The sequence below is a fragment of the Schistocerca serialis genome, chromosome 4 (assembly GCF_023864345.2).
Source record: "Schistocerca serialis cubense isolate TAMUIC-IGC-003099 chromosome 4, iqSchSeri2.2, whole genome shotgun sequence".
Classification (NCBI taxonomy): domain Eukaryota; kingdom Metazoa; phylum Arthropoda; class Insecta; order Orthoptera; family Acrididae; genus Schistocerca; species Schistocerca serialis.
Window position 1 is genome coordinate 111,403,556 of NC_064641.1, and position 15,863 is coordinate 111,419,418.

General features: G+C 39.4%; 1 protein-coding gene across 2 annotated transcripts in view; it reads left to right on the plus strand.

Annotated features, from left to right (window-relative positions):
• LOC126474132 (uncharacterized) overlaps positions 1-15,863 on the plus strand; it is a 65,889-nt gene that overhangs the window by 38,126 nt on the left and 11,900 nt on the right. For both annotated transcript variants that reach the window (XM_050101568.1, XM_050101567.1), the window contains exon 5: positions 5,201-5,513. In XM_050101568.1, coding sequence (XP_049957525.1) covers positions 5,201-5,513 — 313 coding nt within the window. The remainder of the gene's footprint in view (positions 1-5,200; positions 5,514-15,863) is intronic.

Genomic DNA, 15,863 nt, shown 5'->3' on the forward strand with positions numbered 1-15,863 from the left:
GATGATGCATAAATGGAGGTCTGAATGGTAGAAAAATGTAGTGGAATGCGGAGAATCCTACAGAGTACAAACACTTGGTGTATGATTTAGAAGCTGACCCTTAACGTGAACAAATATAAAGTACTTGGCATAAAGGTAGAAAAATCTGTAATTGTTTGAGTACACAATTACTGAAAAATTACTGGAAACATCTAGTCCATTAAACATCTGGGAATATGCACGGTATAAAGTAGAATGACAGTTAAACCCAGTCGTAATGAATTCAGATGCTAGATTGAGATTTGTTGGTCGAAACCTCAGGAGAAGCCATGAACAAAGAAAGTAGCTTGCAATACCCTTATTTGATGGATACTTGAGTATTGTTCCTTAGTCTCTGAACCTTACCACAGGTTCATTTACCAGATGTGAAAGCATCACACAGATGTTCGTCCAACTGGAGTGGCAAATGCTACAGGAGAGTCATTGTGCATCACGGTGTGGTTTACTGTTAAAATTCCGAGAACTTGCATTCCTTGAAGAGTCTGTTGATATGTTGCTTCCTCCTACATATATCTCATCTCACAGAAAGATCATGAAGGTAAAACCAGAGAGATTAAAATTCATACAGAGGTATTTGCAATGGGTCAAACAGGTCAAGTTCGAGGAGGATGAGAATTTGTTGTGAGAATGGAAGGCAATCTGCTGCGACACAGCCATATGTGAGCTGGATTTCAGCAGTATAGGTAGAAAGATTAGAGTTCACAATTCCATTGAGATTAAGGAATTTAGAAATTCTGCACTAGGTCTGTTGAACAAGGATGGGGGATGGAACTGCAAACCTTTTTATGAGGGCAATGCAATAAGTATCTGTGTTTGAAGGCAGATGGCACTGCCAACACCAGTTGGTGTTTGCATTTTATGCTGCAATCTTTTAGACACCACTTATTAAAATGACTGAGATTCACAGGTCAGTTTGGATTTACAGCCATTTCACTAAGTTGTGCTATGTATTTTTGCCAGTTGGAGAAAGTGAAATATTGTTTGGTGGTTAATGTTTTTGGTTTTGTATGGGAAAAGTATGACAAGATAAAAGCAAAATTGAATGCTTTTATGGCTACCCTTCACTGTCATTGACAAGAGTTAAACATCATTTCAACAAATTTAACTGTGGCCTCATTATCAGTTTTTGATGAGGATAGTCTAGGACACCTGGCAGATGTACCTGCTGAAGAAATCAGTGATGTAATCCAAAACATGATTCTCATTGATTATTATCGAATGAAAGTGTACAAAGTAGAAGTGGCCATAGGTGTGTTGATATATTATGTGACTGGGTGCTGATAAAACAAATCACTGAGTATTGGGTTCTGTGATTGCTGACAACAAGCAGGCGCAGCTTTCAACTGCAGAGCTTTGTTTGCAACAATTTGAGTGACATCTGCAGGACTTTTGTGTTAAGTTGTCGCTGTCATAGTAACTGTATTGCACATTTATTGTCCAAATCAAGCAACAATCAAAGCAGTTGTTAGCTTCATGTGAATCTGCTTTAAAGAAGGTGAAGACTATCCCTTCAGGCAGAAAAATTATGGTGAGATTTTTTTGGGATGTGAAGGGTGTCGTACATAGACTTTTTAGAAAAAGGAAAAACTATCATTGTTCAAGACTAGAATGAGACACTGGACAGCTTAGAAAAAAAAAGTGTTTCACTTTGACATTGTGCTAACACATTGGTCTTAAGTTGTTGCCACAAAACTGCATGAATTGTGTTGTGAAATGCCGGCCGCGGTGGTCTCGCGGTTCTAGGCACGTCAGTCCGGAACCGCGTGACTGCTACGGTCGCAGGTTCGAATCCTGCCTCGGGCATGGATGTGTGTGATGTCCTTAGGTTAGTTAGGTTTAAGTAGTTCTAAGTTCTAGGGGACTGATGACCAGAGATGTTAAGTCCCATAGTGCTCAGAGCCATTTAAATCATTGTTGTGAAATGTTGACACATCCACCACATCTCCCACAGTCATCTGACCTGGGTCCCTATGACTTTCTCTTCTTCTTCTTCTTCCCAAACATAAAAGAATGCCTTGCAGGTAAAAAAGTTGTGCTCAGATGAAGTGGTCATCATTGAGAGAGGCGCCTTTTAATTAGCTTGACAATTTCAAATTTTTGCAAGTGTTAAAAAAATAGATGGCCATTGGCAAAGTGTAGACCCTTAAACAGGGACTGTATTGAAAAAAATTTGTTTTGGAAAAAATGACGCCTTCACTCTTGTCCTGGGTTCTTACGGAACCAGATTCGTGTTGAAGCAATGCTGTCTGAACACAAAGCTGAAGGCGGCTGGCAGGAATAATGTTGTGTGCAAATTCTAAACAAGAACCTGGGAAGCATAACAAGAATCTGTGAGGATGTCTGCACTAGCGTTGCATTGCTTTACATCCCCCATATGTTACTGATCTCACTTTACTAAAGCAGTTGTTGTGCAACTATCATTGAGACGTGCTAAGTATTACGAGCAATATGTGGCCTGCACTGTTGGAGAAGTTGTGTCTCACTGCAGTTTGATATGAAGTAGCAGCCAGAAAAGAGAAAACTAAAGCAACTCTATCATAAATTGTCCGTTTAGTTACCAGAAAGCACTTTCACAATTGAAGGCAAAAGGAATTTCGCTAATAAATGCAAAGAACTCGTAGCTAATGGTACTAGAAATGTGGTGTGCTAGATCCCAGCTCATTGAAATTTGGATCATACTAGGAAGACTCCCCTGTGGCCCCACAGATGAATGGAATAGCTCCAAGTCACTCAACTGAGTCTACCAAGAGCAGGCATTGTCTGCAGGGGGGGGGGGGGGGGGTGTTGTTAAAACTAAGTTTTCGAAAACTTAGTTTTACAAGTTGCACTTTGTATTTTTTATTATGTTTGGTTTTGCTCTTCAAATGAACAAGGGTATCATCTGAAGATGCAGTTTAAAGTTGGCTGACAGTGGCTAGGATTGCCTTTACAGTTGGCTGACAGCTCTAAAGATTAATTTGCCTGTACTATAGTACTTAAACTTATGTTTAAAGTGCAGTAGTAAATGATGACATTGACGGCACCAAAAATGAAAGTGACAGTCAGCTTCATCTATGGTGCTGTCAGTGTCAGTGTCCTCATTTACTACTGTACTTTAAACATAAGTTTAAGTACTAAGGTACAGCCAAATTAATCTTCAGAGCTGTCAGCCAATTGTAAAGGCTAGATAACACTGTCAGCCGACTATAAACTGCATCTTCTGACGATGCCTTTGTTCATTTGAAGAGCGAATCCGGCCATAATGAAAAATGCAAATTGCGACTTGCGGCTGTTTTTGAAAACGCAACTGATTCTGTTCCAGTATCACAGGAGTAGGACTAATGACCAGAGGTGGCCTTTCAGTGTGGAGTCTATTCGCTGGAATGAGGGTCAGAGCAGACCTGGAGGACTTAGCAAAACCTATGATCAGTGCACACGCCACATTGACAAGTTCTGTTTTGCAGTTGTTTAGTATTTGTAATGTTTATATTTTGTCTGTAGTTAAGATGTGTACATATACAGGGTGGTCCATTGATAATGACTGGGCCAAATATCTCGCGAAATAAGCGTCAAATGAAAAAACTACAAAGAACGAAACTTGTCTAGCCTGAAGGGGAAAACCAGATAGCGCTATGGTTGGTCCGCTAGATGGCGCTGCCATAGGTCAAACGGATGTCAACAGCATTTTTTAAAATAGGAACACCCATTTTTTAATTACATATTCATGTTGTACGTAAAGAAATATGAATGTTTTAGTTGGACCACTTTTTTCGCTTTGTGGTAGGTGGCGTTGTAATAGTCACAAACATATGGCTCACAATTTTAGACGAACAGTTGGTAACAGGCAGGGTTTTTAAATTAAAATATAGAACGTAGGTACGTTTGAACAGTTTATTTCCGCTGTTCCAATGTGATACATGTACCTTTGTGAACTTATCGCTTCTGAGAACGCATGCTGTTGCAGCGTAAATACCACATTAATGCAATAAATGTTCAAAATGATGTCTGTCAACCTCAGTGCATTTGGTAATACGTGTAATGACATTCCTCTCAACAGCGAGTAGTTCGCCTTCCGTAATGCCCGCACATGCATTGACAATGTGCTGACGCATGTTGTCAGGCTTTGTCGGTGGATCACGATAGCAACTATCGTTCAACTTTCCCCACAGAAAGAAATCTGGGCATGTCAGATCCGGTGAATATGTGGGCCATGGTATGGCGCTTCGACGACCAATCCACCTGCCATGAAATATGCTATTCAGTACCGCTTCAACCGCATGCGTGCAAAAAATCTGTCATCGTCCCGTGATTTCTATTGGCCCAGTGGCAGAACTGTACACAATGTTCAAAGTCGCCGCCATGCAATTCCTGGTGCATAGAATTATGGTACGGGTGCAATTGATGTTGATGTAGCATTCTCAACACTGACGTTTTTGAGATTCCCGATTCTCGCGCAATTTGTCTGCTACTGATGTGCGGATTAGCTGCGACAGCAGCTATTTGGGCATCATCATTTGTTGCAGGTTGTGGTTGACGTTTCACATGTGGCTGAACACCTCCTGTTTCCTTAAATAACATAACTATCCAGCGAATGGTCCTGGCTGTTGGATGATGTTGTCCAGGGTACTGAGCATCATACATAGCACACGCCCGTTGAGCATTTTGATCACAATAGCCATACATCAACACGATATTGACCTTTTCTGCAATTGGTAAACGGTCCATTTTAACACGAAGCAAATGCCGTCCGCACTGTCGGAATGTTATGTGATACCACGTACTTATACGTTTGTGATTATTACAGCGCCATCTATCACAAAGCGAAAAAAGTGGTCCAACTAAAACATTGATATTTCTTTACGTACTACACGAATATGTAATAAAAAATGGGGGTTCCTATTTAAATAATATCCGTTCGACCTATGGCAGCGCCATGTAGCAGGCCAACCATAGTGCCATCTGGTTTCCCCCTTCAAGCTAGACGAGTTTCGTTCTTTGTAGTTTTTTCGCTTGATGCTTATTTCGTGAGATATTTAGCCTGGTCACTATCAATGGACCATCCTGTATATTGCTTTTGGTAGGATAAATAAATGTAAATGTAGCCTCATTCACAATAAAGGAAATTGTGCAAATGTGCAAGGAGTGTTACCAACATTTGTGCTCCATTTGTAATCTGATGCAGGACGCCTTGAACAAAGCCGGTGGCGTTTTGTTCCTGGAGAATGACCAGCGCCTGGTAACGAGTCGCATCGAGCCACTCCTGCAGGCAGCCCTGAAGGGCGGCGCTGTCTTGAGCTGGGCCACGCACCACGCCACTTCTTCGCTCACACATCCCAAGATGTTTGACTACTTTCGCACGACTGCAGAAAACTTCCTGTTCCTGCGCATGGTGGAGATGAGTAGGCTGCTGCTGTACAACACGGCGGAAGTGCACAGGGAGCTGATGCTACCGTGGGTGCAGTGTGCCCTAACACAGGACTGCATTCACCCGATTGGTAAGCATGTCACAGGGTTAATCCTTCTGCACAAAATTGATGTTGCCCCTGTTGCATTTTTACTTCTAACATTGTCTGCAGCTGTGGAAAATCTGTTATTTTATGAGCTGCACCTCTCACTGAGACATCCTGCTTAATTTAAGCTCTGAAGTTGACTTTTTTTTCTTATAATTGTTTAATTATATTATGGTGTTTAAAAGTGTGATCCCCTGCTGTTATGGTCTTCAGTTCAAAGATCGGTTTGATGCAGCTCTCCACAGTAGCCCTCATCTGTGAGTGTTCACAAAGCAGCAGTACATTTAAAGGAAAGATATTTACATCATTGTCAAAGATATTAACTGATCTATTTCGCAAAAATTGGTAGATTTAAATTTACAGATTTTTATGTTAAATCTTCAAAATTATTCTAAACATATAAGATATAACTAACTGTGTTTGAAACAATGAATTTGAATGGTTACAGTTTTATATGAGCATTTAAATTTATAAAATGAAATTACCAATACCCAACAGTGTTGAAGAATTCTGGATATGTCTCAGGCTTGATTACATCATACAGTCTACTGATACAATCTTCAGCGTTCTTCAGTAATGCCACATTTCAAAAGCTGCTGTCCTCATTTTGTTTGCACTGTTCAGCATTTACCTTTCACAATGATATAAGTTGCATTTTAGGCAAATACTTTCAGAAAACACTTCTTAAAACTTAAATTCATTTTAGAGGCCAACATATTGTTCATTTTCAGGAAATATTTTCTAGTTGTTGCCAGTCTGAATGTTATATCCTCTTTACTTATTAATTTCATCCATCATAAGCAATGTTTTTTGAAAGCAGCAATTGTGTCGATAATGATTTAAATAGTAACGTACTGCTCCAGTTACGATTTTCAGGCGTGACATCTTTCAAGAATTTATTCCTATTTTAGTGCTGTAGTAGTTTACTTAGCTATTGAATATTGTTTTTTATTTGAATCATTCTTTACTTCTATTAGTGTCAGTTATTTTTCTCCCCAGATAGTAAAACCGGTTTATTGCTGTCAGTTTCTCTTTTCCTAATCAGATTTATGAAGCATTGACTGATTTAATTTGACTATGCTGCATATACTTATTTTATTTTTCTTGATTTTAAGCTTATAACATCTTTTCATGACATTATCTGTTACATTTAAGTGATCTTTCAAGTTATTTGCCTTCTGTGGTAGAACTAGAAAGCCTTTGACAAATGTTCAAGTTTTTATTTCTTCTCCTGATGCCATAACTCTTTTTCTACATTTATTCCACTATACAAACTGAATAACATGTGGAATAAGCGACAAGTCCATCTAACTCCCTTCTCAGTTTCTGCCTCCTTATCATGTCCTTTTACTCATACAAATGTGGTCTGAATTCCATACAATTTGTAGGTAACTTTTGCACTCTGTATTTTACATTGCTACCTTCAAAATTTCAAATATTGTCTTCTAAGCAACACTTTCAAAAGTTTTCTCTAAATCTGCCTCACTGATATGTGACGTGGTGGAACCACAATTCACAAAATTAATTACTGTACACTCCCATGGTCTGTAGTGATTAGTATAATCAGTTCATGGGTTGTCAGCATTAGTGCTTGATAAAAGTATAAATGGATTTCTCATGTGGGATACAGGACATCATAGGAGACAGGGGAGCTGGCATTTAAATCTTTCCAATTTTCTCACTTGTGGAGCATTCAGTAGAAAGTTAGTGCTGAGTGCTGATGTAGGATTCAAGCCTGGAACCCTGCCTTTGGCAGACAGTGCTGTTGCCGACTGGTCTGACCTCTTAGCTCTAAAAGTTTCAAAGCAGTGCACACACAATTGCGGAGTGAAAGATTCATTCTGTTTGAGAACACCCAGATACAAGTGTCCAGTTTGTTTACAAAGAAAAGAATGAGGGTTCTCTAATCTAAATTAACGGAAGTCGGTAGAGGTCAGTCGACTTCAGCCCACTCATGTTTTCTGTCTGTTTGCTGCCAGTCTCAGTGATCTAATTCAGAACTTTGCATATGTAGTCGTTCTGAAGTGTGTGTTGTGCTTTGTTGCACATTAATACATCTGTTGATGAGTGACAAAGTGGTTCCTGGGCCATAAGTGGCAGTGCTGGACACACTTTCCACTCACCAGAGTAGGGAAAGTGATAGTACTTTACAGAGTGGGGCAAGAAAATGAATGTTGTGAGTGAGAGAGCAAAAGTAGAGATTTGTCCCACCTTCTCTCTTGGCTGATAGGGCTACGTAGAAGCAAGCTTCAGTACTGTGAAAAGAATTCAGAAATCTTACAAAGATAATTCTGGGAAACCACGATTAATATTTGTCAAAAACAAGTACATTCAATTCAAATTATTCAGTTTGGAAGTGCTTTGAAGCAGCCTCCCCCTGTGTCTGAATTACTTCAGAGTTGTAACTTTGTTTCTGTGTGTAAAATTACCATTACTGATTGCAGGAATTCCTGGTTCTGTTTCTCTTGCATGGAGTCTTCTGAAACCACATGTGCAGTTGTGTAGGTTAGTGTCTCAGGTATTATTACACAATCCAAATGTTTACCCTGATGGGCAGTCAATTATGAGTGATAAACCAAAAATAATTTCCTGTGATCCATTACATGACTAAAACAGAAAAAGCAATGGCTATTACTGCCACAATGCGAGTTTTACTTTGGCACTTTTTAATTTTGAAGTGTTCATGGGAAATGGTTCGGGATTAGTAGCAACAAACACCATTATTCCACATGAAACCATCAATTTCGGTTTCATGAATCCTGTAAGCTTTTTTTTATGCCTTTGTCTCAGTTTTTACTGTCGTACAAGTGCAGTATCTAGCAGTTGATAGGTAGTATGCACTGCGTGATGTAAACATAAATTGTTCCTCCCTCCCCTTCGATTGCCCTTCACCCTTGGTAGACTATGTGCTGAAAGTCGCTGGGCAGAGCTCGTTTCATCTTCTCCCTGCACCCCCCTCATAATTCTATTTTCTTCTTGTGAACAGCCACCATAAGGTGCATGGCAGAGGATAGCTTATGCCACTATTAGTCATTTCCTTCCCTGTTGTACTCGCAAATAGAGCAAAGGAAAAACAGCAGTATGTATGCCTTCTTATGATCCCTAGTTTTTCTTATCTTGTCTTTGCGGTCCTCATATGAAATGTATGTTGGTGCCAGTGGAATCATTTTGCAGTCAGCTGCAAATGCTGTTCTCCAAATTTTCTCAGTAGTGTTTCACAGAAAGAACTCATATTTCCTCCAGAATTCCCATTTGGGTTCACAAAGCAGTTCCGTAATACGTGATGATTGAACCTGCTGATTACAAATGTAGCAGTTTGCCTCCAAATTGTGTTGATGTCTTGCTCGAACTTGACTTGTTTGGGATCCAAAACAATTGAGCAGTACTCAAGAATGGGTTACATTACTGTTCTACACACTGTCTCCTTCACAGGTGAATTGTACTTCCCTAAAATTCTCCGAATAAACCAAAGTCAACCATTCACCTTACCTACTTCTGTCCTTATGTGCTCATTCCATTTATATCACTTTGCAGTCCTACACTTGGATACTCAATCAGTTTGACTGTCTCAAGCAGCACACCACTAATAGTGTATTCAAAGATTACAGGATTATTTTCCTGTTCATCTGTATTGACTTACATTTTTCCACATTTAGAACAAGCTGTGATTCACCACACAAAATAAAAAATCTGTCTGAGACATCCTGTACCCTTCGACAGTCACTCAACAATGATACTTTCCAATATACTACAGCATCATCACTGAATATTTGCATAGTGGTGCTCATTATATCAGCCAAATCAGTTGTACATATAGAAAACAAGAGTGGTCCTATCAAATGTCCCTGCTTCACAGTAGTTAAGCATCACCAAGGGATATAGCTTATTTCATGAACAAGATGCTAGAAGAAGTAGAAAACATTTAACGGTTTATCACTCAGTAGTTCATATACAAGTATGTCCAAAATATGTAATTATAAAATTTCTGAAACTAAGGATATACATGTGCATTTTCAAATTTTCGCAGTGTAATAAATAGTCCATTAAACTTCAGAAGTGCAGACGCGCAAACAAAATTTCTTTCACTGATATTTCGGCTGCGTATCATCGAGCCATCCTCAGAGTGAGTCGCAGGACTGACAAAGTGCCAAGTGCGGCCTTATATCCTCCACCACAGCTATACGTGCCTGCGAGTTACAGACGCTGGTGGGCAGCAAAGAGATACGCTTACACATGTGCCACCTGTGGCAAAGGCATATGGACGTTCGATTCGCTTATTGATGTATGTTCGGTGGTGATGGCATAATGATGACTTCTATGCAGTTGAATTATCCCAAGAGCTTGATTCCATGCTTTGTCCAAATTAAAACCATTATCTCTATTTATTATATTATTAGCTAATCTAATCTATATAGCTTCCTTGAAGACAGAATCTGAAAAGGAAGAGGTGGATGTTAGAATCTTCACATCACTGTAGTTTATGGAATGCCCTGTATCAATACAATGTTCGGGCACAGCTGACTTGTCTGGCTGTGATAAGCATGTGTATCTCCGCTGTTCCACACATCTCTCATGAACTGTGCATGTTGTTTGACCTATGTATGACTTCCCACAATTTCTGCAAAGAGTCTGATACACATCTGCCTTACAAAACAATAAATCCTCCTTTACAGAGTCAAGTAAAGCTGCAGTCTTCGTGGGAAGCCAAAAGATCATCTTAACACAGTGTTTCTCGAGAATACGGCCTATCTTCGAGGAGAGAGCACCTACATAGAGCAAAAGTGCACTTGGTCTGAAGGAATTACTATCTTCTTCCCACCACATACCTGCATTCTAGGTTTTACGTTGAGTGCTCTATGAATTTGTTGTGGAGAAAATCCATTTGCTTTAAAAATGCTCTTGAGGTATATGAGCTCTTCTTGCAAATTGTCTTTATCGGATATATAGTGCGCCCTATGCACTAAGGTCTTAAGGACACCTATTCTCCGTGAAGGGTGAAGGCAGTTACCAGCATGTAGATATAGATTTCTATGTGTAGATTTACGTTATATGGTGTGTCCTAATGTGCCATCAACTCCTAAAGTTCACAAGATGGGTAAGGATTAGTGTCTAGAATCTCTGTCTATGAGGCCTATAACGAGCACTATTGTTTCACCAATATATTTTTCTGCCAAATATTTAGCTTCCTTATTAAAACCAATTGTAGGAAAATGTAGTCACCACATTCATAATTCTCATAATTCTATGGATTTTATTCAGAGACTCAGCAATGTCAGGCTAAATAGTACAGATGTGTTGTGGGGCGGCGTGTTTTTTTTTGTAAAAAATATATATGATTGCTGTATAGATGTTTGAAGAATGTAGAAACAGTTCCTATTATTTAGTATGTATGCTGTCTTTCGCCGTTCTCAACACTGGCTCTCTAATTACACTTTAGCAACCAGAAAGTGATTTAACAAAACGTGAAGCCTGTAATTAGAATTCCTAGTGCCCACTTCATCTGAGAATACAATTATAGCTGCAGCTTATAGCTCTGAGGAATTAGGAGATTGTCCGGGATTTATAATCAAAAACGATATTCCAAAATAGTTGAGTATATTCTGAAAGTCACTGATGAAAAACACAAGTATCCATACAACCTAACTAACAGAGCAGTTCAGAGTCTAATGCGCTGATGCAACTATAAATGTCCGAATTAAATGTTAAAATGAATGCTCGCCATAATTTGATGATAATATTTCATCAAACACCACGCTAAATAATTGGTAGAATGTCTGTCCCGCGACGGCACGTGAAAATACGACAATACGCAAACTGAAGCTAGATAATGAAAATCATCCCAGAATTAACACTTCACTCGCAAATGATTTCATGGTTACGCGTATCTCGAGTAACTGAATACGGCATCCGAGGCTGTTTGTAGCAGTGATACCGACACGACGCGACTCCCGACACAGATGGCGTGTTATTCAGCGTCTGGAGAGAACTGGGGCCTTGCTTCCTCGCGCAGCGTTCTTATATATAAAGCCGCGGTGCGGACGGCTAAGGGAACGCCTGATCAAATCGGCTCTCCCGACTAGCCGCTGGGCTAGTAATGCACCACATTAAGTTACCGAATAATTATAGCTTCTTTTGCTAATGGCCGATGAAGCTCTTAATTTAAATGTGCATTCAGCACACAGGTAAGTAATCATAATAAAAGTTTGACGTGGCTAAGTTAAATATTTTGGGCGAGAGCTCTTAACTTGCCCTTTGGAGATTCGCTATCGCTATAGTTTTATAGTTATTCAAATGAAACTTCTCACATCTTTATGATTATAGCGGACCTCCAATCTACTTAAATATAAACATCCTAGCCTTATTTATTAGTCTACTTAATCTATCTTGCTTCCTTAAGTTTTAAGACAAAAACCAGAAAATCATGAATTTCCACTAAAATTTTAATTTGTGAGATCCAGAGTACTGTTTTTATTAAATTATTATGAAAGATGAATCTAAATATAAAATTTTAACTTTCTAGCTCTTTTCTGTTGTGCCAATGATTTTTACAGAAAAACATCCAAATTTCGAAAATGGCTAAAGTTATCGAACTGATATTCAGCACATATTAATATAGTATTACTCCTGAGATGCTAGAAATGTTTTAGGTTATTTGCTTGAATTTTAAAGTATTGCGCAACATTTATGACGTCAGAGCTAGTTACAACGGACTGGCTGGCACACAATGGAAAGACTGATGTGAATTTACTACGGCGTGAGTAGGCTGCTTCCCTACAGTGTTCATTAGTTTTGACGTGATATCACTACATACCAAAGTACCTTTAAAGGACTCTTTTATCTCTTATCGACCAACATTTTGATAAGAACATCACGGCCTTATTTCAACATGTCACCTTATTTTCATTTTAATGGCGAATTTTATGAGCAGATTGATGGAGTTGCTATGGGAAGCCCCCTCTCCCCTCTGGTAGCTAATTTATTCGTAGAAGACTTCGAGGGCAAGGCAGTGGACTTAGCAAGTTTTAAACCAACGGTCTTCTGAAGGTACGTGGATGATACATGTGTTGTATGGCCATGCAGCATGGATGAATAATATTGATTTCTCGAGCATTTGAATTCTGTCCATGCTAGTATCAGATGTTGTTCGGTATAAAGTTGATGGGACATTAGGACATTCCGTATATCATAAATCCTTATATATAAAATTATAGTGTCACAGTGTTAGTTGCCATACTCCTCTGAAATGGCTCAATCGATTCTGATGAAATTTTACATGTATGTTTGGTAGGTCTGAGAAGTGGTTGCAGTCTTATTTTTCATACCCCTAAGTGATAAGGGTGGTCCACCCCAAAAAAAAATTTATTATTTTTTGGACAGAACTTTTTATTTTTATTTTTCATGATGTGGCATTAAAAAATACACACAACCCTAAATTTTCACCCTTCTACCACCAACCTCTCTTTTTTTAATAGCGATTTTAGTAATTTAATAATTTTCAACCCCAGTCGATAACTGATCAATTATCACTTGATCAGTTATCCTTGCCAGATGTCTACCGGTGATAGTCTTTCACTATTCAATAGATAGGTAATTGAAGAAAATGTACCAAAAGCAGCGGCTAGAATATCCCTCTTTGAATCGACGTAACTGGACTGAGAAGTTTAACTAGGTAGCATGCGTCACTCGCCAAGTCGACGTTTAGGCCTAGCGCACACGCATCAGTTTTTATCATACGGAAATATATTGTACAATCACATTCTTTTAGTGGAACAAAGAAGTTCCTAAGCTCTCCTTTGTTCCGCTAAAAGAATTTAATTGTACAATATTTTTGCTTACGATAAAAATCGATGTGTGTGCGCTTGGCCTTATTCATAATGCTGGCGAACTCGTTTCAACACGAAATTGGCACTATGTTTGTATGCTCATGGATGAGCCGTGTATTGGCTGCAGTTGTTAAATCCGCGTGGTCTACCATAGAAACGCTAGAACTAATTGTGGCCGATAATACCGGACTTCTCCCTAAGCCTTTTCTCACTCCCTACACAGTTTTCATCATTATCATTGTTTGTGTCATGAGCTCCCCCCAACAACAGCTATTGTGTTACGTGTATACATTATTCTTATATACTATAGATAATTTATATGGCAAAACAACGTCTGCCGGGTCAGCTATAACATATAAAGATTTTCAGAAGTGGAACGAAGTTCGCCAGGTATACATTGTGTTAAATGTATGCATTATTCTTACAGATTAGAGATAATTTATATGGCAAAAAAACGTTTGCCGGGTCAGCTATAACATATAAAGATTTTTAGAGGCAGAACGAGTTCGCCGGGTATAGCTAGTCTACAAATAAAAATTTATATCTACATACCAGTAACTGTCATCACCCTTCAGACCATAGGTGTCCTTAAGACCTTAGTTCATAGGGCGCACTGCATATCCGATAAAGATAATTTGTAAGAAGAGCTCACATACCTCAAGAGCAAATGGATTTTCTCCACAACAAATTCATAGAGCATTCAATGTAAAACCTAGAATGCAGGTATGTGGTGGGAAGAAGATAGTAATTCCTTCAGACCAAGTGCACTTTTGCTCTATGTAGGTGCTCTCTCCTCGAAGATAGGCCGTATTCTCGAGAAACACTGTGTTAAGGTGATCTTTTGGCTTCCCACGAAGACTGCAGCTTTACTTGACTCTGTAAAGGAGGATTTATTGCTTTGTAAAGTGGATGTGTATCAGATTCCTTGTGGAAATTGTGGGAAGCCATACATAGGTCAAACAACACGCACAGTTCATGAGAGATGGGTGGAACAACGGAGATACACACGCTTATCACAGCCAGACAAGTCAACTGTGGCCAAACATTGTATTGATACTGGGCATTCCATGAACTACAGTTATGTGAATATTCTAACATCCACCTCTCCTTTTTCGGATTCTGTCTTCAAGGAAGCTATAGAGATTAGATTAGCCACTAATTTAATGAATGGAAATAATGGTTTTAATTAGGACATGCAGAGAGGTTGTCATGGTTTCATCACCGCTGAACATACATCAATAAGTGAATCGAATGTCTGTACACCTTTGCCACAGGCAGCGCATTTGTAAGTGTATCTCTTTGCTCCCGACCAGGGTCTGTAACACACAGGCATGTACCGCCGCGGTGGAGCATATAAAGCCGTGCCTGGCTCCTTGTCGTCAGTCTTCTGACTCACTCTGAGGATGGCCAGACGATACTCGAACGAAATATAAGTGAAAGAAATTTCGTTGGCTTGACCGCATGCCCGAAATTTAATGGACTAAGGTTACATATTTTAAGAGTTAACAGAATCTCCTGTATATGACTGCACCAAGCTGCCACATATGCATGACATGGTATGTTTTCTATGAGGCAGTTCAAGCATCTTATTGGCAGTTGAGTGCATTAGTGAGAAAGAAGGGTGGAAGAATGCTGTGTTAAATGGCAGGCTAAATTGTATCGAAAGCACTTGCCTGTAGTGGGTGCTGTCGGTGTCAGTTCTACTCGTTTTGGTAGTAGTCAGTGGCAGGATGATAAATGGTACCCAACACAAACAGCTGCTAATTACACTTTTCACTGGAAAATACAGATGTGTTCATTTTCTTTTACAATGTGCCTAGCAGCGGGTTAACTTTTATTGAGCTTTTTATGGATTTGAAAGCTGATTAGCTACTTAAATATGTATTGGCCCTCTTACAGCTCTCACAGGCAGTAATTTGGGTATATGAGATATAATTTGCATACAAATGCAGTAACTTTTGCTTGCAGAGAGATTTTATCAAGTGGTATGTTGTGCACCATTTTATTCACAACGTGGCTCGGTTTCCGAGTTGGTGGTTAACTTGTGTCTTGATAACACACTTAAAATTGCTGCGACTGAACTGGGCAGCAGTATTCTTTACAGTCAGGATTCTCACCTATTCTTAGCAGTTCTTTTGCAATTTGGCCTGATTTTCCACTCGGTGGTTAGCTTGTAACCTCGTAGCGCATATGAAATTGTCGGAGAATCACATTCTGCCATGTCATCTTAAGTACCTGTCAACCCTTGCTTTACCCACTATGAACATCAACACAGAGAATGCAACACTATGTGCCACAGATTCTGCAGTTTTACTGAGTTGTCAGCTGTCGCTGATCCTTGTCACGAATTTAGACTTCAGTATCCAATTTATTGAGTGTATATCTTCACCTGCAAGAGATTCACCAACCAGAGCAGCACCAGTGGGTGGGCCTTATTAAGTGCGAATAGCAAATCTTCCCAACTGCAGCTGTACAAGGGGAGTTCCTTTCCTAAAGCTTGTACATTTGACTA